The sequence below is a fragment of the Carcharhinus amblyrhynchos genome, chromosome 13 (genome assembly GCF_965287045.1).
Source record: "Carcharhinus amblyrhynchos chromosome 13, sCarAmb.v2.hapA, whole genome shotgun sequence".
In the NCBI taxonomy this organism is placed as follows: Eukaryota; Metazoa; Chordata; class Chondrichthyes; order Carcharhiniformes; family Carcharhinidae; genus Carcharhinus; species Carcharhinus amblyrhynchos.
Genome location: NC_137336.1, coordinates 38,284,861 through 38,304,804, shown reverse-complemented (window position 1 = coordinate 38,304,804; position 19,944 = coordinate 38,284,861). Strand labels below are relative to the sequence as shown.

General features: G+C 40.9%; 1 protein-coding gene across 4 annotated transcripts in view; it reads right to left on the bottom strand.

Moving 5' to 3' along the window:
- ppp3ca (protein phosphatase 3, catalytic subunit, alpha isozyme) overlaps positions 1 to 19,944 on the bottom strand; it is a 325,439-nt gene that overhangs the window by 168,095 nt on the left and 137,400 nt on the right. For all 4 annotated transcript variants that reach the window (XM_080201555.1, XM_080201556.1, XM_080201557.1 and 1 more), the window contains one exon: positions 5,340 to 5,540. In XM_080201555.1, coding sequence (XP_080057681.1) covers positions 5,340 to 5,540 — 201 coding nt within the window. The remainder of the gene's footprint in view (positions 1 to 5,339; positions 5,541 to 19,944) is intronic.

Here is a 19,944-nt window from a genome sequence, read left to right as displayed (position 1 = left end):
ATTCAGTACCTTGTCAAGTGCGATACCTTGTCAAACCTAATATGTCAGGTCGCAATATAAAAAAAGGCACTGACACATGAATATCTTAAGCGTTCCCTTAAACAAGTCATGTAAATAATCCTTATAAAGGCCAATCAAACTTTGGAAATAGACAACATAATATTTTTCCCAACGTATCGACTGATGAATTGGAATTACCAACCCATTCTCCCAATCTCAGACTTTAATGTGTATTATTTTTATATATTTTCATAACTCTGTCATTGCATTCTGATGCCACTAATGAATCCTATCAATGCTCAGGGTTATTGGGCTGAATTTTAACTTTTGGACTTGCTTGCAGGAGGAATCCGGCTACGGATCAGGAAAACAAAGGGTCACATGATGGTTTTGCTGTGGGTCCTTAACTCAGCCAAGGAATTGGCATCACTGGCTTCCAGTTTTCCTTACCAATCAGAGCAGGCATGCATAATCACAGGCACCTGACTGTTGAAGCCTTGGTATTACCATGACCCAAGCAAGGAGACAAAGGAACTCCATTCTATAATAGTCTGAAAAGAGACATCAAAGGTCCAACGTGGGAAGACAGCCCTTTATTATTCATATCCATCCCACATTCTATTTCCCCACATTAAAAGCTCTCTTTTCTCCCTCCTAACAAGAGAATAAAGCGCAGAACACCGAAGAGAGACTGAGTGTCCTTCCAATCAAAATCTAGCTGCAGGAGGAATGATGCACTGAGATAAGCAGAGTGTCAGATTTCAAGGCCATTGGAAATAGATGAGGGTTTCCCAGATACCTGGATACAGAATTAAGTATCAGCAACCACATGGTGTATAAAACACTCATTCATATTGTCAGCAGTTGCTGAAATATAATGATCTGCAGAATGTTAACTTCAAATCCATTCACCTTGTCAGTTCTAATTCATGCCTTTCGTCTCCTACAGGGTCTTCAAACATCATGCAGGAACTGGTTCAGGAGGATGATGAATATTCCTCAGTGGAGGTTGTGCACTCTAAGGAAGCACCATCACATGGCTAAAGCATAACCTTCACAGCTCAAATACATGCACTTTGGTGGGACCTCCAAGACATACATGAGTTATCACATGGTGAGTCATACATCACAAGTGATCAGGGGCTGTTATTGCAAAGAGGAACAGCAGTGGGAATCCTCATTCATGACTGTAGCATATGCCAAGCTTTGCTCCACTGGACACCAATGTTAAGCCTCAAGTCTCATTGACAAAAAGGACTACCAATGAGTAGCTGTTGAAAATGTGTGCCATTTCATCACCTTTCCCTGGTAGCATTGCTGCCTCAAAGCATCAGAGACTCAGGTTCAATTTCAGCCTCAGGTAACTGTCTGTGTGCTGTTTACATGTTCTCCCCATGTCTGCGTGGGTTTCCTTCAGGTGCTCTGGTTGCCTCCCACAGTCATAAGATGTGGAGGTTAGGCGGATTGGCTATGCTAAATTGCCTCTTAGTGTCCAAAGATATGCAAGTTAGGGGGATAAGTGGGATAAATGCATGGGGTTACGCGGAGAACGTAGAAGCTGAGCCTGAGTAAGTGGTTCTGTTGGAAATTCAGTGCAGACTTGATGAGCTGAATGGCCTCCTTCTATACTATTGGGATTTTATGACTGGGCTGGAAAGAAATTGAAAGAATCTAGCTACACCATGGGTGCCATGATATCTCACAACTGGCACCTGAGGCTGATGGCCATTACTGTGGCATGAACTGGCACCTGCATGAAATATCAACCACATCAGGCAACTGAGTGCATGCTGGACCTCATCTATGGCCTGAACACTCAGTCTGCCAGCTTAAATAGGAGGGACGAAAGCTTTACCCTGGCTGCTCAACATGTCACAGGAGTGCTGCAAAGCACTTAGACAGCAAGGAAGTTCCAGTGGGCCATAAGAGGGAAGATAGGTAAATGGAAGTGGAGACTGTGCTCATGGCAATCCAATTCCTCCCCACTTGTTACTTCCACCCTCTATCAGAGCCCCATATGCTGACTTCTGTCCAGATGGCTGAAGCTGTCCCTGCAAGGGTAGACTTTCTTTCCAGAGAATGTTGGCCTCACACATCTAAGCAGTCAAAGTAGGGGAATGAGCAACCTGCCTCCGGTTCTGCTCATGCCACAGAAATAGCAGCATATAGAAGTAATAAGAGTAGAAAGGCTTTGTAAAATCACAAGGAAAATCTTTTGGGTGTTTGAAGTTGTGTTTGATGATCATTTTTATTTTATCAATGTGTATTTTATTATTTTATCAATGTGTATTTTATGGGATATGGGTGTCAGTAACAAGGTCAGCATTTGTTGCCCATCCTGAATTGTCTTTGAACGGTGTGGCTTGCTAGGCCTTTTCAGGGGACATGTAAGATTCATCCACATGTGGTTATGTGTTTGGAATCACACATATGCTGGACAAAATTAGGATGGCAGCTTTTCTGCCCGAAAAGGAGATTAGTGAATGAGGTGGGTTTTTATAACAATTGACTATGATGTCATTGTCACCTGTTTAAGACTTTGAGGCAAGTTTGTGTCCTATGTTCTGCAGGATACACCAGAGCACCACCTGGTACATAATGAAGGCTGTTCCAGATCTGCCCAAGCATCTTCAAGTACCCAAAGGTTTGCTTGACGATCACTCTTGTGCTCAAATGGGTCCAGTTACACGTTTTCTGTGAAACAGTACTAGGGCTTCTCACAGGTGCCATCATTCATGTCCTCAAAGAGTAACTTCTGCTTGCAAGGAGCCAACCCAAACTCTGCTTAAAAATGTGAAGATCTGTGGTAGACTTGAGTAATGCAGAATGAAGGGAGCTTTCTCGTTATTTTTCCACAGATACGTACAAATATCTTCTAGTGACTACATAACATAACTGATGAATATTCCTGGATAATCTGAGGGGGTTTAGATTGCTAGGTACTACCTGTACCTGTGGGAATCTATCCAGAACAGCAGATCTGAGGGCTCTTTCATTCTGACTGACCTCAGCAGTAGCAAAATGGACGTTTTTGAACAACTCTGACAAGAGTGGCATCTGGCTATCTGGTAAACGCACTTGTGTGCGTCGGATTGTGGAACCCTACAGATGTCACCAGCAGGTCCATGGAATGAGCCATAGGTAAGGAACTGCAAGATTGTGATGATCTGGAAAGCCACCAGCAATCCATCCCATCTGATTGACTTGGAATCATAGAATCAAGAATCCCCACAGTGTGGAATGAGGCCATTCGGCCAATTGTGCCTGCACCGACAGCAATTCCACCCATGCCCTATCCCAGTAATCCCACATATTTATATTGCTAATTCCCTTGATACTAAGGGGCAATTTAGCATGGCCCTAATTCGCACATCTTTGGAGGAAAGCGAAGCAACCAGAGGAAACCCATGCAGGGAAAATGTGCAAACTCCACACAGACTTTCACCCAAGGCAAGAATCGAACCTGGGTCCCTGGCACTGGGGGGCAGCAGTGCTAACCACTGTGCTGCCAAAAGAGTTCTTATTCCAGAAGACTGCAGATGTCACCAAGACCTGACATAAATGTCTGAACCTCAAGATATTGGTGCTCAGCTATGTCCTGAAAGCTGATCCTCTCTGCCTGTATATCTCTGATGGGCGTATTATCTGCTGTGAGCTGGAGCTCTTGGTTCATTACCTTTATCCTGTAAAAGTGAAGGTGACTACTGCACCCACTAGTCCTTCACTTGCAAAGTCGCTGGAGGCTGATCCCAAACTTCTGAGAATGCTGAACAGCTGAGAAGTGCTGATCAAAGATAGAAAATGCTCAAAGTAGTAGAAACAAAGTCCAAAGTGTTGGAAATCACAACTAAAGCATTGAAAGAAAAGTCCTCTGAGCAAAAGCCTTTCATTTAAGAAAATAAATGACTGATATAGCTCTGCATTTAAAAGCATTCTGCCATGTCAATTACTTTGTCTTATTAATTACTGCTGTACTTGCACTTTGTTGAACTTGGTGAGCTTCAGATAGCCTGGGAAATCCTTATGCTGGCAGTTAAAGCAGGGTTAAAGCTGCAGCCAATTTGCTAATGGAATGTTTAAATCTCAGACTGGCTACTTTGACAGCTTTTCGGATAGTTTGAAAAATGCACCAGTTAAACGCAGATGTCATCAGGTCTCTGCTGAGCTCTCAGCACTATCCTCATGCACCCCTGCTCTAAGCACCAAACAGCATCTGCCACGGCATCCTCCACACCACCCGCCTGAAGGTTAAAACTTCCCCTTCCCCTTGGCTTGAGGAAGATTTCGCTGATCACTTCATTACCAGGTTTAATTTGAGATTTTAACACCCCAGCCAGGATATTCTAACCTTGTCTGGTGATTTCTGTCATTTGCATGAGGTGTTAAACTCTGCCTTTTTAGGTTAATGTAAAAAAAAGGCACATTTGAAGAACAGCAAAGGAATTTTTCTCTGTCTTTTGTCCAAGGGTTACCCATAAATCAGCATCACTAAAATAAATAGATTTACTAGTGATTATTTCATTGCTGAAATCCTTCTCGATGAGCCAGAGCTGCATACTTTTCTAGCTGGGCGTAATACATGGTTTACATTTTTTATAAATCATGAAACTTAAATTGTTCTCAGAAATAAGTATAAAAATCAGATTTGAAAATGATATCCAAGTAAAAAGTTGATACTTAAATTGTCAGACATTTGCTAGTATTCAAAGTCAGATACAGAATTAACTTATGATGAGAAACAATATGAACAAATAGAATCATTAGCCCCATCATTAAACCAACAGTTTCATCTCTCATCACATTTCATTATTCATCCACATTTTTTTGATGTTTTCCTTCTAGTGACTGCAATTTTCTTGTAAACTCCTGCATTGAAATAGCTGCATATTACTTGAAAGCACTTCACAATGATATTACTCATGACCCTTCTCCTTGAACAAGATTTGGGTTCAACTCTTGAGGTTAATCTTTTTTCTTGAAACTCTTAAAAACATTTTGAGAACAGAATGTATCTCAGTGTGAATTTCAAATGTCAGGAATTTCCTCCTGCTGCATCTGTACCACTGTCAGAATATTGCCAGATGTACAGTGGAAACCCCATTTACGCTGATAATTGGAGTTTCTCTTGCATTTTCAGTAAAGATCCAATGTTGCAGCAGCCCTGAGAAAATTTTCAAATGTCTTCTGTTAATTTCTAAAATGGATTGTATTGTACACTTGGCAATGTGTAGTCACAGTTCCTTGTTTGACTTAATACATTCACAACTAAAATCTGCATTTTTACTTGGCAGTAAAGCTGTTTCATGACTCAAAATATTTATGTATCTATGCAATTCTACCTGTCACAGGAGCTTCTATATCCAACATTGTTTTCTCTTGGCGAAGAATTGATGCTCCTTCATTAACAATTCGAAGTGCTACAATTTCCTCTACCCGTCCCTCCTTGGTGAGATGAGCCTTCAAAAGATCGACCCGTGGCTTGCCATCACAATCAAACACTTCCTTCATGGTCAGTCGATGGCTGAGTGGAAAAGGAACAGCTGTAACAGAGAAAGAGAAAAAAAGGCAAAAGACTTCAGTTACTTCTAAGCAAGCACTACGCAAGTACTTACTATACATCAACAGTTCTCAAACAATTGATCGCAGCCCCAAATGGGGTTGCAGAAACAACAGATGGGGTTGCGAGCCCCCGTCCTTTGAGACTGCACCCTACACTGAGGCCGCAACAGTGTCCTGCTTGTTTCTCAGTCTCTCTGAATCAATAAGGTTAGTTCCGCCTGGGGCCAACAGTATGAACAACAAGTTTGATACCCGAATCATTGATATTTTCCTCCCCACTTCATCCTTCCTCCCATTAAATCTTTCTATTAAATCCTATTTCGACACTGATAGCATAGTCCCTTGAATTTTGTTTTGGTCTTCGCATGACCATTTTGAAATATCATATGCAGGGGATTCATTAACTCAACAGATCCATGGTCTTATTAGAGCCCACTGTGTATTAAGCAGTAAGAACGTGAATGAACAAATGGATAATGTAAAAAAGATTAACTGGAGTCTGAGGAGATGTCAGTTCTTAAATTAATGACTATGTGGGTGGTGAGGGAAAGGGCTAGGGAAGGGAGGGGGAGTTGGTAAGGGAGTAACCTTCCTAATTATTACATGATCCAGTCTGAAAGGGAGCCGCACCCATTACGCAGTGATCCTCCCAGCATTGCTTCACTCTCCCATACTCCACTCAAGTAAAACTTATAAGAGCAGTATGTATTCATTACAAATATGTTAGGAAAACATGAAATTGTTAAAAGGCAATAACTGGTAGGCAGAATAGTGGCATGGAGTTGAAGAATCAAATGCACACAGGCATGGACTGGGGCGTGTGCTTTCAGAACTGCTTAATGTCCTCAGTAGTTGCCACTGGCTGGCTGACCTGTGCGCTGTGTGGGGGAGAGCAGCTTATTATAGTGTATGGTGTAGAGACAGGGACTAGCAATTGGTTTATGTGTTTGGGAGGCTGTGCGGAGATAGGGGCCAACTTGATGTGTGCGTGTATACATGTGTGTGTGTGCAACTTATCACAGAATCAGCAGAGTACAGAAGGAAGCCATTCTGCTCATCGGGCCTGCACCAACAACAATCCGACCCTTAACCCCACTTATTCATTAAGAGGCAATTTACCATGGCCAATCAACCTAACCCGCATATATTTGGACTGTGGGAGGAAACCGGAGCACCTGGAGGAACCCCACGCAGACGCAAGGAGAATGTGCAAATTCTGCACAGACAGTGACCTGAGGCCGGAACTGAACGTTAGTCCCAGGCAGTGTGAAGCGGCAGTGGTAACCACTGTGCCACCAACATATCTGTATGTTAACAGGAGAATATAGAGGGGGTTCACTGATCTTCTGTCCAAGAAATATGAAGGACTTGCCTGAAATATACATGAGTATATAAAAAATAACAATTTTACAAAGTACTTTGAAAATGCATATTTTCAACTAATGTGATGTATTACATATCAAACTATCATTTGTAAATTTTAATAATTATATAGCGAATGCAGCTATGCTGCTTTATTTGTTGTTTTTGTTGTCATCTGGGATCAGATTAGTTTTCAAGTGTTAACATGGTCTGTCATATTGGAAAATACTTTGGGGAAACACTGCTAGATATTGTCATATAGATCACTAAATTGACAAATCTAATATTCTTGTACAATAAAGTTATACATAATTTATTGATGCTATGAAGAGCCAATAACTTAGAATAAGTAAGATTTGGATTTGGTATCTGCGCAGTAGCCAATATGAAAACTAATTTAAGTTAAAATCATAAGTAACATGTTGCACTGTTGCTTTGAGTTCTAAAACAAACAATATAGTGTGCTCTGAATTCTAAATATGCACATATTTTAAATGGTAAGTATGTTTTTTTTCCAATAAATGATATCAGTCAACCATGGTATTACTTAAAAAGAACAGCATTGTAATGGGCCATTCAGCCCAACTGGTCGTCATAAGCATTTGTGCTCCACACAAGCTTCCTCCCAACCCTCTTCAACTAACCATATTAAGGCTATCTTCTATTCCTTTCTGTCTCTTACGTTGATACAACATCCATTTAATTCCACCAATGCCATTCACCTCAAATATTCCTTGAGTATCAAGTTCTACATTCTAAGTGCACTCTGGGTAAAGAGATTTCTCCTGAGTTCCCTATTGTTTTTACTTTCTTATATTTGTTTTCTCCCAACAGGTGGCAACATCTTCTATACTGAGGTGCATTTACCATTGAATTAATTTTAATAAAACAAGTATAAAATACCCTGTGATTTTAACAATGTATGGAATACAAAACATAATGAAAATTCCCCAGATTATTTTTCATAACATTTCAGTACTTCAGGGTTGGTTTTTGGCTTTAATTGAATATATGGACGTGTTAGAGTTCTGAAAGCGGTAGTTACACTGAAGTAAAATTTCACTTCAGATTCTGCAAAACGTGTAGTCATGTAATAGTTTAATTATTTATCATATAACTAATTTAATATTCAGGTACAACAAAATATAAGGAACAGGCCACTGGAATCTTTTGCACCTCATGTAATATTCAGGTTTAATGAAATATAAGGATCCGGGCACTGGAATTCTTTGCACCTAAATCTGAACTGGATTTTCTCTTTGTTTTGGAGAATCAGTGTCTTTTACAAAATGTATAGAAATGTAAACTGTGCATTATGTCTCTGCAAATGGAGTATGTAAACTGTTTGCAGGTCTCTATTAATGCTGTTATGCAACTAACTACCAGTTACTCTGGAGGCCACTAATGTTGACTCCAGCTTTCTCTCTCCACTAACTGGGAAGGTATGGTGTTATTACTGAGCAGCTTTATCTGATTATACAACTAGGATTTATTATGTCAAAGAAATTGCAGCCGAATACCTGTCATACCACAGTGCGGCACATCTATACACACAGCTCAAATGCATTTTTCAATTTAAAATATTCTACGATAAACAAGGTAAATTCCAATTTTATCACTTTTTCTGCTGTTTATGAAAAATGCTTCTCAAAGACTTGAACTTGAATTCACCACATCAGTCAGTAAAATATTAACATCAAACAAAATAAACTCCAGCTGCTTATCCATGATTACATTGTTCAGCTAATGCACATGAATTGGCTATTTTCAGAAGAGAGCTTGGAAGACGAAAGTAATCCACCTGTCGGACTAGCCCTTCTTGCTTCCCAGTCACCGTCCCCTCCTCCCACTACCCTGACACACACACACACGCTCTGTCTCCCTCTCTTTCTCACTCTAATGTGGTATCAACCTTGTCTTTTCACTAATTCATACGATCAGATAGGTATGATCATCATAACTCCAAAAACTCATTTTCTACCTGACTGCTAAACTATTTTTATGCTCTATGCTTTTATTTTTCTGTACCGAAATGCTTACATTTAACATAATGCAATGCAGTCCAAGTATGAAATGGACTTTCAAGATAACCAGCAGTAGCTGGTTGTTTCAGCAAATTCAAGCATCTGGTGAAAAAATGGACAAAAAGGAACACAAATACGTTGGCACTTGGGGCTCGAGTTGGAAACAAGCTGGAGCGGGGAATGGACGTGATGGGCTTGAAATTTCCTGACATCAACAGCACATTTGTATTTTCCCACCTCCAGACCATGGTGACTTCTCCAAGTTTCAGGTATTGAATGGCTAATCAATGTGATACAAGGTTACACTTACATTCAAGGATACAAAATGAAGCCATCCTCATCCCACTTATTTCCCATTTTGTCTTTCAGTACCAGTAAGTCTCTCTCAATCTCATCACTGTGAACCTCAAGTTCCATATCTGTGACATGAACAGAGGCACTTCTTGTGTGAAAATGATGGTCAAATAATACACAGGTGACCCTTGCATCTAAGATTATTTGACCTCACAAAGATTATTCATTAAGATTTGTGATTGTCTTGATGTTATTTCACTGAAGTCTGTAGTTTGTGGATGTTTTAAGTATTAGTCACAAACAACGTCGGAGTCGTTTCATCCATGTGAAATTTGCAATGGCATTTATTTTATGACAGTGACATGTAGTATTCATCATTGAGTACCATAGCCTTTCAAGCTTCCCTGTAACATTTTCCCACCTTGGTGTTTAGGGCTGAAATGTATTAGTTTCCATTCACTCTATGTGAGATGTTGAATGATAGAAGTTGATTTCAGTCAATAACATTTGAAATGTCTGCTAGAAGGGAGTGAGAGAGTGCGGTCAGAGGTGTGTACTTATCTGATGAACCTGTCTAGTTACATGTGAGGATCACAATCTTCTCCTTAATGGCTGCCTGGCACTGCTTGGCGTAATCCCCCTGTGAAGTCACAGAATGCAAATTAATATGGAATTCATTACATGACGGTGCATTTGCTGACTTAGTGTTCCTAGAAGGGATTGGCCTTTGTGAGATGGACAATGTTGAGAACTATAATAGCATGAAAGAGATGCTCCAGAACATCTGTGTGTTCAACAGGATTTATGAAGGGAGTAAGTTATCATGTGAAAACCGCCTGGACCACATCTCTCTCAAATGCCAAGGCAATGCAATATTTAAGCCTGGCAGGCTTCCAACAAATGCAGAGTAATAAGTAATGCAGGTACTCACATGAGTGCATCTATGTGGGCAAAAGTGTTTCAGTATTTTGAAGGATACCATGGCCATGACTTGTTGTTGTCATGCTTGAAAGACCTCTACTATATGTAGTTGCTTAAGGATGTGCACGGCTGGATTGTTTATCACATTCCATCACGGTCATAGTCGCTGGGCCACTTCACCTTCCAAGGATGACCCCATTGTTAGGGCTGAAGGTGGCTCATGCTTCCTGTGTGATCACTGCAAGATTGATGACCTTTTGTAATGTGTTAAAGATGTCAATAAAGGTGTTGTTGTATCACCTGTGTTGAAGCATGAAGAGAACTGTAACCATAAAAACTCGTCTTCACTTGATTCCTCTTGAAATCATATAGGGTTGAGATTGTCATAGGTACATCTGCCATGTCTTGTCCATGCAACGGCATCCTCATGTAGCTGGTCTACTTCTTCGCTTTCATCAGATTCATCCTCCTTCAAGTCCTCTCTTTATGGCTTCCACTGGCAACACATTCTTCCCTTTTTACAGCTAGGTTATGCAGGGTGCAGACAACAATGATAATGCAGGAACCGTCTGTAAGAATTGGAAAGCCTTGTCTGACCAGATCAAACTTCTAATCTGCATCTGTGAAGAGTTCAATAGTCTGCTCTATTAAGGATCTTGTGGCTAAATGTGCAGCACTGCATTCTTCCTCACATGCACTCTGTGGCCAACGAACATACAACATTACCCATGTCTTCTGAGGGTATCCCTAATCACGAAGAACAACCCTCTAAATGCAATGCTCCCTCAAGTATCTCTTGCACCTGGGAGTGATTCAAAATGTATGCATCGTGGGAGATTCCTGGGTATCTCATGGAAACATGGTGACTCAGGCTTATGACTTTTTGGCAACTTTGTGAGCCTCTTCCTTTGACCGAAAACAACCTTTAACATTTCTTATTTGCCCTGGTTGAACCTTTCCTGTGTGTTTTTGTGCCTCAATGGAATGCAAATTTGTTGCAAACCATGTGTTAATTGGTTAAATGCCAGTCAATCCCTGCTTACAATCATATCTTTCAATAAAATAAAGGCAAAATACTGTGGATGCTGGAATCTGAAACAAAAACAGAAAGTGCTGGAAAATCTTAGCAGGTCTGACAGCATCTGTGGAGAGAGAATAGAGTTAAGGTTTCAAGTTGATGGCCTATATACACAATGATAACTGGAGGCTGTGTATAAAGTCAAGGCACTACAACATCATGGGTGGAATGTTTCCATCCTGCCCACCATGGGAATTGTAGTGCATGGGACATGGACCATGCAGAGGTCCAACGAAATTGGGAAGGACTTGTGGGGCAAGCGCAACTGGAAAATCCCGCTCCACATCCTGTCTCGGTGGTAGTACAGACAGCAGTTTAAAATGTGCACAAGTACATTATATCACAACTATGGCCACCCATCTGAAAGGGGCAAATGGCTTGCTAACGTAAATGAAAGGCCTATTCAAGTCAATGGTCAGCAGGAATTTTCTCATCGGCCTGCGGGCTTTCTGCTGCATCTAGAACCTGACAGGTGCCTGAGGACAACCTCCAAGTGGTAGATTAGGAGACCAATGCTCCAGGGTCAAGCTGAGAAACATCGCTGTCTCCCTGCAATCGCCATATTTCCATGCCCATGTCTGGCCACAGACTGCCCTGTGGAGGGATTTCCCCCAAATGATGGTGTCTGGCAGCTAAAGCCATTTCTTTTTCCTAAAAATTGCTGAGAGGGCACTTCTTTCTCCCCTATTTGCACCAGCAGTCTGCAGCTCCTTCAGTGCTGGATGGCATCCTTGTGGTGATTGTGTCTCTGGTGATTCAGGCAGCAATCCTTTGACAATTGCCTGGGTGACTAATTCTGGCACAGTGCGGGTTTGAGACCTGGATTTGATCCCATTGTTGGGGTCCAAACCACAAACCAAAAATCTAGTATGTGGCATTTCTAAAGACTTTGGGGCCCCAAATTTACTGACGAGAACTAGCAAGGTTAAAAATACATTACCTGTAATGTGTGGGTAGTTTCTAAAGCAGAGTCCATTTCTACCAGGTGATCATGACAGTATTGTAATTTCCATTCAAATTTGAGTCAAAATCCCATGAATTGTACGTCTAGTGCACCAAGGATAATTGCAGAGATTTTAAAAAACACATAAGTAACTGTTGCCAGCATCAGCAGGTCTTTTAACTTAGAGTGTGGAACTTGTAGAAACTTTGTAAAATCTTTATGAAATAGCTTTTGGAGTGTTTTGTTTTTACCCTCCTCTCACTGGATTTGCGTCAGACAACCAAAAGCCTATAAAATCACACAGCTATTTCTGTAACCACCAAGCCATTCTTGTGTCCATGCACAGTGATGTCTTCTGAATTCCAGGTATGGCATTGCAAATGGGCATTTGTTTGCAATTTTACTAGAGAAAGACAAGGGGCAGAACAGGAAGGAGGAAAGGGGACTGAGGTTAGATACAGGGGCGATGCAATCTATAAAATATTATCCACCCCAAATAATCTACACATCACAGAGACTTCATAAAGATCTCACAGTGTTGTATGAGAAGACTGCACCTACCAAACAGATAACAGTGGGACTTTTTCAATGAACGGAACCAAAATGGCTGTAAAAGTGTCAACAGCACAAATATAGCTAACTGACACACCTTTCAGGGAAACTCAGGAATTCACCTACTTTGGTCAAGGTTAAAGCACAATATGGAATTACTGTTCTAACACATTTCTGGATTCTCTACTGTGCAACAGATACCCTAAGTGACACTGCAAGCTCATATAATTAGGCCCATCAGTTAAGAGGGACATCTCACTGAAAGTACATAATTGGTGAAATTTAATGGAGCCTGCATGAGTATGGATGGTTGAATGCAAAATCTCGATTTCTCATTGGCAGGTTGAGATGCAGAGCTGAAGTCAGTGGTGTGTTTGCAGCTGGTTCATACTTGTAGTATATTTGCATTCCATGAATATTAATGAACATAAATTATTTTTAATTATGTCCTACATTCAAGATGAAGTCAGCAGTGCATGAGAACCTCATCGCATCAAGTTAATATTTGTTTTAAGGTGGCACGCTCAAACTGGCATTGTGCAATTGTGAGTAACATCAGTGGTTTAACTCTACAGTACCAAGGAGAGGAGTAGGAAAATGGCAGTTTGCACAGAAGTTCAACCTGGCAAAGGTGAGTCAGTGGTGATGGGGACGGTGGGTATAGACATGGGTTGGACTCACAGAGGAGAGGAGATTGGTCTGAGGGAAGACAAAGGGTGGAATCAGGGGCATGGAGTGAGAAGGGCCCAGCATTTTAAGTGAGGTGGGGGCAGGGTGACGACAGTCAGTCAAGCTGAGAAAATTAAGGAGCTAAAGGGCAATTTCACTGCTGCCCAAATGTCTGTCAATTTCAGTGTGTTGGATGGCAGAGTCATTACAGGATTATTTGTTCACCTACAGCATTTCAGTTGTCCCTGCTGAAAGTGATATTGGGCAATGTCCTTTACAATGTATAGAAGGAGGGTCACCTGAGCAAGCAAGTTTAACTATGGTTCAGAGTGATGAGTACAACACTGGACACTAACATAAATATTAAACACAACATTGTTCTTTCCCACAATAAAAGAAATGTCCTCAAAATCTCCAGCAACCATCAAGTTGTGTCAACCATGAGAAGTTTAGATCTCTAAGTTAGCCCACATGGATAAAGTAAAGCCAATGTAATCTGAAGTATTTAATTTTGAAAAACACAAATGCCACTTTTGCTTTCTCAAGTCTTATATTGATGACAATGGATTTGGGACAGGAAAGCTCCCTGTTTGGCCAGAGGCTTACTCATAGCGGCAGCGTTTTCAGCTGATGGCAGGTTTCACCACTGAAAAATATTCCCTACCACATGATCGCACATGTTTTTCCATGTGGTTATTCAAATTTTAATTGTAACCACATGGGAAATGGGAAAAATCATGAGGAGAAGTGATGCTCATTTCTGGCTATGCCATCAGGAACAGCACACTGTTGACAAAATCTCCTCATTACATGACCTTGGACAAAAAAGTCATTAAATGATGGCCAGGTTTATTGGATGTTGATATGAGGCTTGTATTCTGAGCCATTCTGCTCTTCTTGAGCTCCTGGAAGAAAGTAGACAAATGAATGTAAGACTTGTGGATAACAAGGCATTTAGCTTGCCACCATGGATGATAACTTCTCTAAAATATATACAGCAGCAACTGAGGCATACACAACTAACAGAGTAGGCATAGAGAGAACTACCAGTGGCTTAAAGTAGAGCTTTAGCTGCCTGATAGATCAGGGGAGCACTTCAGTACTTTAACTTGCTGTATTCTGTGCAACTCTGACATCTAAAAAGACCTCCATATGTAAATTTTTGGGACGGTGATTGCAATTGCTTCTGAGGCAAAAAAGCCTCAGATACATTGTCACTTGAAGGACCCCTGAATGATAGCTATAAAGGGTATCAGGCTCAATGAGGCCTCATCCTCCCTCATTTTTATGTTCTCATCCAACCCCATGACCCTCCAAGATATCTATGCTCCCCTATGCCTGGCCTCTTGTGCATCCCCAATTTTAGTTGCTCTGCTATTTTTGGCAATGCCTAGAGTTTCATAGGCTCCAAGCTCTGGAGTTTCTTCTCCATACCTTTCCATCTCACTTTCTTCCTTTGCAACATCTCTATGACCAAAAGCCTGGTCATCTGGCCTAATATCTCCATCTATGGCTCAGCATGATACTTGATTTTATAATGCTCCTCTGAAGAACTTTGGGACTGCTGCTACATTAAATACGCCACAGAAACAAAGGTTGTCTCACAAGTGTTTTCATCCTGAGCGTTTTCAGACATTTCCAGTGCATGACATTTTACTGACATAAAGTAAGGGTGCCTGGTCCTTTAAATAACATAATTGCATAGCCATCTTGCCTCCTCAGGCTTGTTTTTTTAAAGAGTGGAAAACCCAGGTGTTTCCAGGACACCAAAACAGGAAATGCTGGAAAATCCTTGAGCCATCCAGACTTGAAACGTTAACTCTATTCTCTCTCCACAGATGCTGTCAGACTTGCTGAGATTTTCCAGAATTTTCTGTTTTTGTTCCAGATTTCAACATCTGCAGTCATTTACTTTTCATGTTACAAGGACAGCATTGTTCAATTTTGGTATCCTGGCATCACAAATCAAGGTTGGGCTATGTGATGTGAAGACAGCACTTTGTCACATTTCTGGGCAGTTGATGGGGATGCAAGTGTGTGCACCCATCTCAATGACTCACAGACTCTATAAGTATCGGCCATGGGGTTGCCTGCCCTCAAAGAACAGAGGGAAGTCTGGCAGTGCTGTGCAATTGAATTTCTTGCATCTTATTTTAGCTATTTGTAGGTCTTTGGGTGTACACATATTGGTTGACATTTAAGTTAATTCCCTGGTTGCAATGCACTTTGAGATGTCCTGAGCATACATTAAGAAATCACATAAATTATAGTTCTTTTTACAAAGGATCAGATAGTCTGAGTGATTAGGACTAGTCATACAAGACTGAGTTTTTTTCACTAAACTAAAGAATATTAAACTAAGTTACTGACCCACCACCTATCATTGCAGCAACATATACATACTAAGGGACAGTTTGGAAGAATTTTTAATGTTGAACAATACGTGTGCTTAGATATCTGGTTAGCGGCAAGGGTGTTGTTAGGAATGGGGAGGTAATAGAACTATTAAGTTCACTACTTTTCAACTATTAAAAATTATGCAATTGAAACAATCAAAAAAAAGTAATCAAAACAGAAGATCTGAATCAATAACAATCTTGACTCATGGCATGACAAGCTTAATGTTAGTAACTTCAGAATGATACTGCTTATTCTCTCATTCTTTCCATTGGTTACAAACTCTAGGACATGTCCAGTAATTAATTTTAGTTGTTGGTTATTTTCATTACCTGTAGTGACCGAGGTACAGAGGTGGAGAGACTCTTCCCGCTCAGAAAGGACAGTAGGACTAGGGGGCACAGCCTCAAGATAAAGGGGGGGTGGTTTAGAACGGAGTTGAGGAAGAACTTCTTCACTCATAGGGTGGTGAATCTCTGGAATTCTCTGCCCGTTGAAGTGGTGGAGGCTACCTCGCTAAATATTTTTAAGACGCGTGTTGATGGGTTTTTGATAAGAGAGGGGATTAAGGGTTATGGGGAGAGGGCGGGAATGTGGAACTGAGCCACGACAGATCAGCCATGATCTTATTGAATGGCGGGGCAGGCTCGAAGGGCTAGATGGCCTACTCCTGCTCCTATTTTCTTATGTTCTTATGTTCTTATGTTCTTATTTTGTGATATGAAAAAAATCAAATACTACAAAATGCCTTCTGTTTCAAATATCATTCAAATATCATTAACTAGACACAGAATTATTTCTCTCTTTTGCTTTGCCATGTAATAGCCATTTGCCAGTTATTTGTTCTTCAATATTTGCAATTTGTAACAATTCTACTTCAGAACACTTCAATAGGCTGTATCACCATGCAAAAACAATCATGGTTTGAATCTAAGAATAGTCGTCTGGATAATCAGCTCGGAGATACAACTGTTCAGAGTTTGCATTTATGAGGTTACACTCTTTGTATCACTGCATGATTTTCCATCACCGCCTACGCTTGGTATTTGCCTACTGCCTTCCATCTCGGCACTCTTTCATTCAAATCACATGAAGGTCTCTGTTCGCCATGACTCATGCATTCCCTTTGAAATCACATCTGCAGGATAGGCTTCCCTCACAAGGTGACCTCCTGTTCCTGCACTGTTCAAATACGATTAGAAAAAAATGACAGCATTTGATATTTCCCAGCAATGGCTACATCTAAAACAGTCGCTAATACTGCTCTTCATGTTGTGAACCAAATGAAGGAGATCAATGTGTGTAGGTTGCTAGAGGTTAATTTAACTACCATTGCACATATTTAACTCACTAAGCACTGACAAGCTTGTACTGCCACATTTGCACTGTGAAGGAAAGCCTGCTGTCAAGCACACAAACTGCCCGCCAAATGCACAATTAATAGCGTACATTTTGCCACTGCAAAGTCAATGGAGAGAGATTAGCATGTAGATTAATGACAGAGCCATCTGATTCAGTAGAAAAAAGGGCATTAAAAATCCATCGTTTACATATTAAAGCAAATTTCAAAGAACAAATGCAGCATTATGAGAATGTTTGGAACACTCTGAAATTCAGAACAAATTAATTCATCATTGGTTATATTAATGTTATTATTTGTATGCAAGCTGGAGAACATAATGTACTTTGAAAAAAGTGACTAAGTGTAGTTACAATGGTCATTAGAGTCACAATACAATTGTGCAATGGGATCACCACTGGTGAGTTTATTCTGTTAGCATATTGAAATATACACATTATATGACTAAGTTTCAACAAAATTGTCTACCATTTAAATAATGACAGTACTTGCTCATCATTAAGACTAGATTTTATTTTGCCATAACTGTGACTAAGGCAAATAGCACATTCTGACAGCAACTCCACACTTCAATTTTACTTAGAATTACACAGAATTTATAACACAACAACAGGTCATTCATCCCAACCACTGCAGACTCCTGCTTCCCCCATCCTTCTTCATCTAACTCTATTAGCCCCCTTTACTCATTTCTACCTCATATGGTTATCTAGCCTTCCCTTAAATATATTTATACCATATTCACCTAAACCAGACTCTGTGGGAGCAAGTTGAATGTTCTCATCACTCCGTAAATGAATTTATTCTAAATTCCCTACTTGATGGCTAACTTAAATTAATTACCTTTAACTTTGCTTCTCTCAATAAGTGGAAACCCTCACGGTTGAATCTTACCAGCCATTTGAAGACGGTGGGGGGGGGGCGGGGGGGGATGAGGGGATGGGGGGCGGAAATGGTGGTGATAAGTCTTCCACGGCATATGGGGACTACCAAGTAAACCCTGGAAGTTTCTCAGTTTGCACCATGGATGGAGGAGATGCCATCCACTTCATGCATTCTTTGGCCCACCAGCTGCATTGACCAATCTTGTGGCAATGCTGCCACTTTCCCACAGCAACCACCCATCCTAGCCACCACCCCCCCCACCTCAGTGGGGTATGTCTAACTAGCTCCATTGCCCCCAGACCCCACTTACCTGACTTGAATGCAAGAACGCAGTCTCACACTGTAGATACAGTCACAGCAGTCGCCACAGTTGCACTGTTAAGGATGCCAAACTGTTAGCCCTCTGATTGGATGCCACTAACAAAATGTGGCCTGGAATCCCACTATCCATCAAAGCTGTGTTGCTACCCCTCTGTCCTCTCATTCCAACCCCACCCCTGCTTTCCATCCCAGTGTGGAGATATTGGTGTTGAACTGGGGTAAACGCAGTAACAAGTCTCACAACACCAGGTTAAAGTCCAACAAGTTTATTTGGTAGCAAAGCCACTAGCTTTCGGGCTTCTGACCCTTCGTCAGGTGAATGGAGAGTTCTGATCACAAACTTTTATGTGCTAATGGCTTTCGCTACCAAATAAACCTGTTGGACTTTAACCTGGTGTTATGAGGCTTTTTACTATATTCCATCCCGGCGACAGCGGACTGGCTGCCCCTGCAAAATTCAGCCTTCTCCAGCCTTCTCTAAAAATTAGTGGATCAATAATGCTCTTCCACATGTCAGTGTGTAACAAAATTTCTTGAAAGAATACTAAGATTATAGTTACTTGGTTTTTCCCACTTTTTTTCCTTTTTTTGCCTCAACCAGGAAACAGCATTATTAGAGGGTGGCAGGGTTGTGTGCAAGGTTATCACTTACCTTTTATTGTTTGTTCACAGATGTGGGCAATGCTGCATTTATTGCCCAGTTCTTGTCACTCTGAAAAGATGATGACGATTCTTCTAGTTTAACTGCTGTAGAGGATGCTGATAATGCTCTCACAATGATATGAAGTGGGGAATTTGAGGATTTGACCAAACAGGAGTATTGAAATGGCCTTCTATGTCCATGTCAACATGCTGAGATTCTTGGAGGGCTGCATGATTTTGTTGCTCCAGTCCATTTTTATTATAGTGGTCTGAGCCTAGTGGATGATTTTGAAACACGCTTAGTGATCTGTTGAATTGCATTATGGAAATGGTACAAACTATGCTATAGTATACTTGTGGTGGAGGGAGGGGATTTTCAGTTCAGTGTCAAGGATATCAATCAAGTAAAATGCTTTGTCTTTAGTAGTGCCAAACTTCCTGAATGTTGTTTTGGATGTGCCCACCCATACAAGTGGCAATTACCACTTCACACATCTGATTTGAGCTTTCTAGATACTGAGGAAGCTTTGAGGGGTCAATTATCACAGAGTATTTCTTTCCTCCTCTTGAGGTCACAGTGCTGATACGGTTATTCCAGTTAAGCTTTTGTTCAAATGTCATCTGTGAGATGCTGATAGTGAAAACTTGATAATGAGGTTTCAAGAGAAATTGCAGTGGTTTTCACTTGTTGGAGATGGTTATTACCTTGGACTTCTGTGAGATGAATGGTACTTGTCAACTCATGCTCAGATATTTTAGAAAACATGCTGTAGGCTTTTATATTACTGGAGGAATCATCAGCAAATTACCCTGACATTCACAGAATGATTACAGCATGGGAAGAGTCAATTTAGTCCATTATTTCAGTACCAAACTCTGCAAAAGAAAATCAACTGCTTCCACTCCCTTGTCCTTTTTTTCCCCTTCAAGTGCCTAT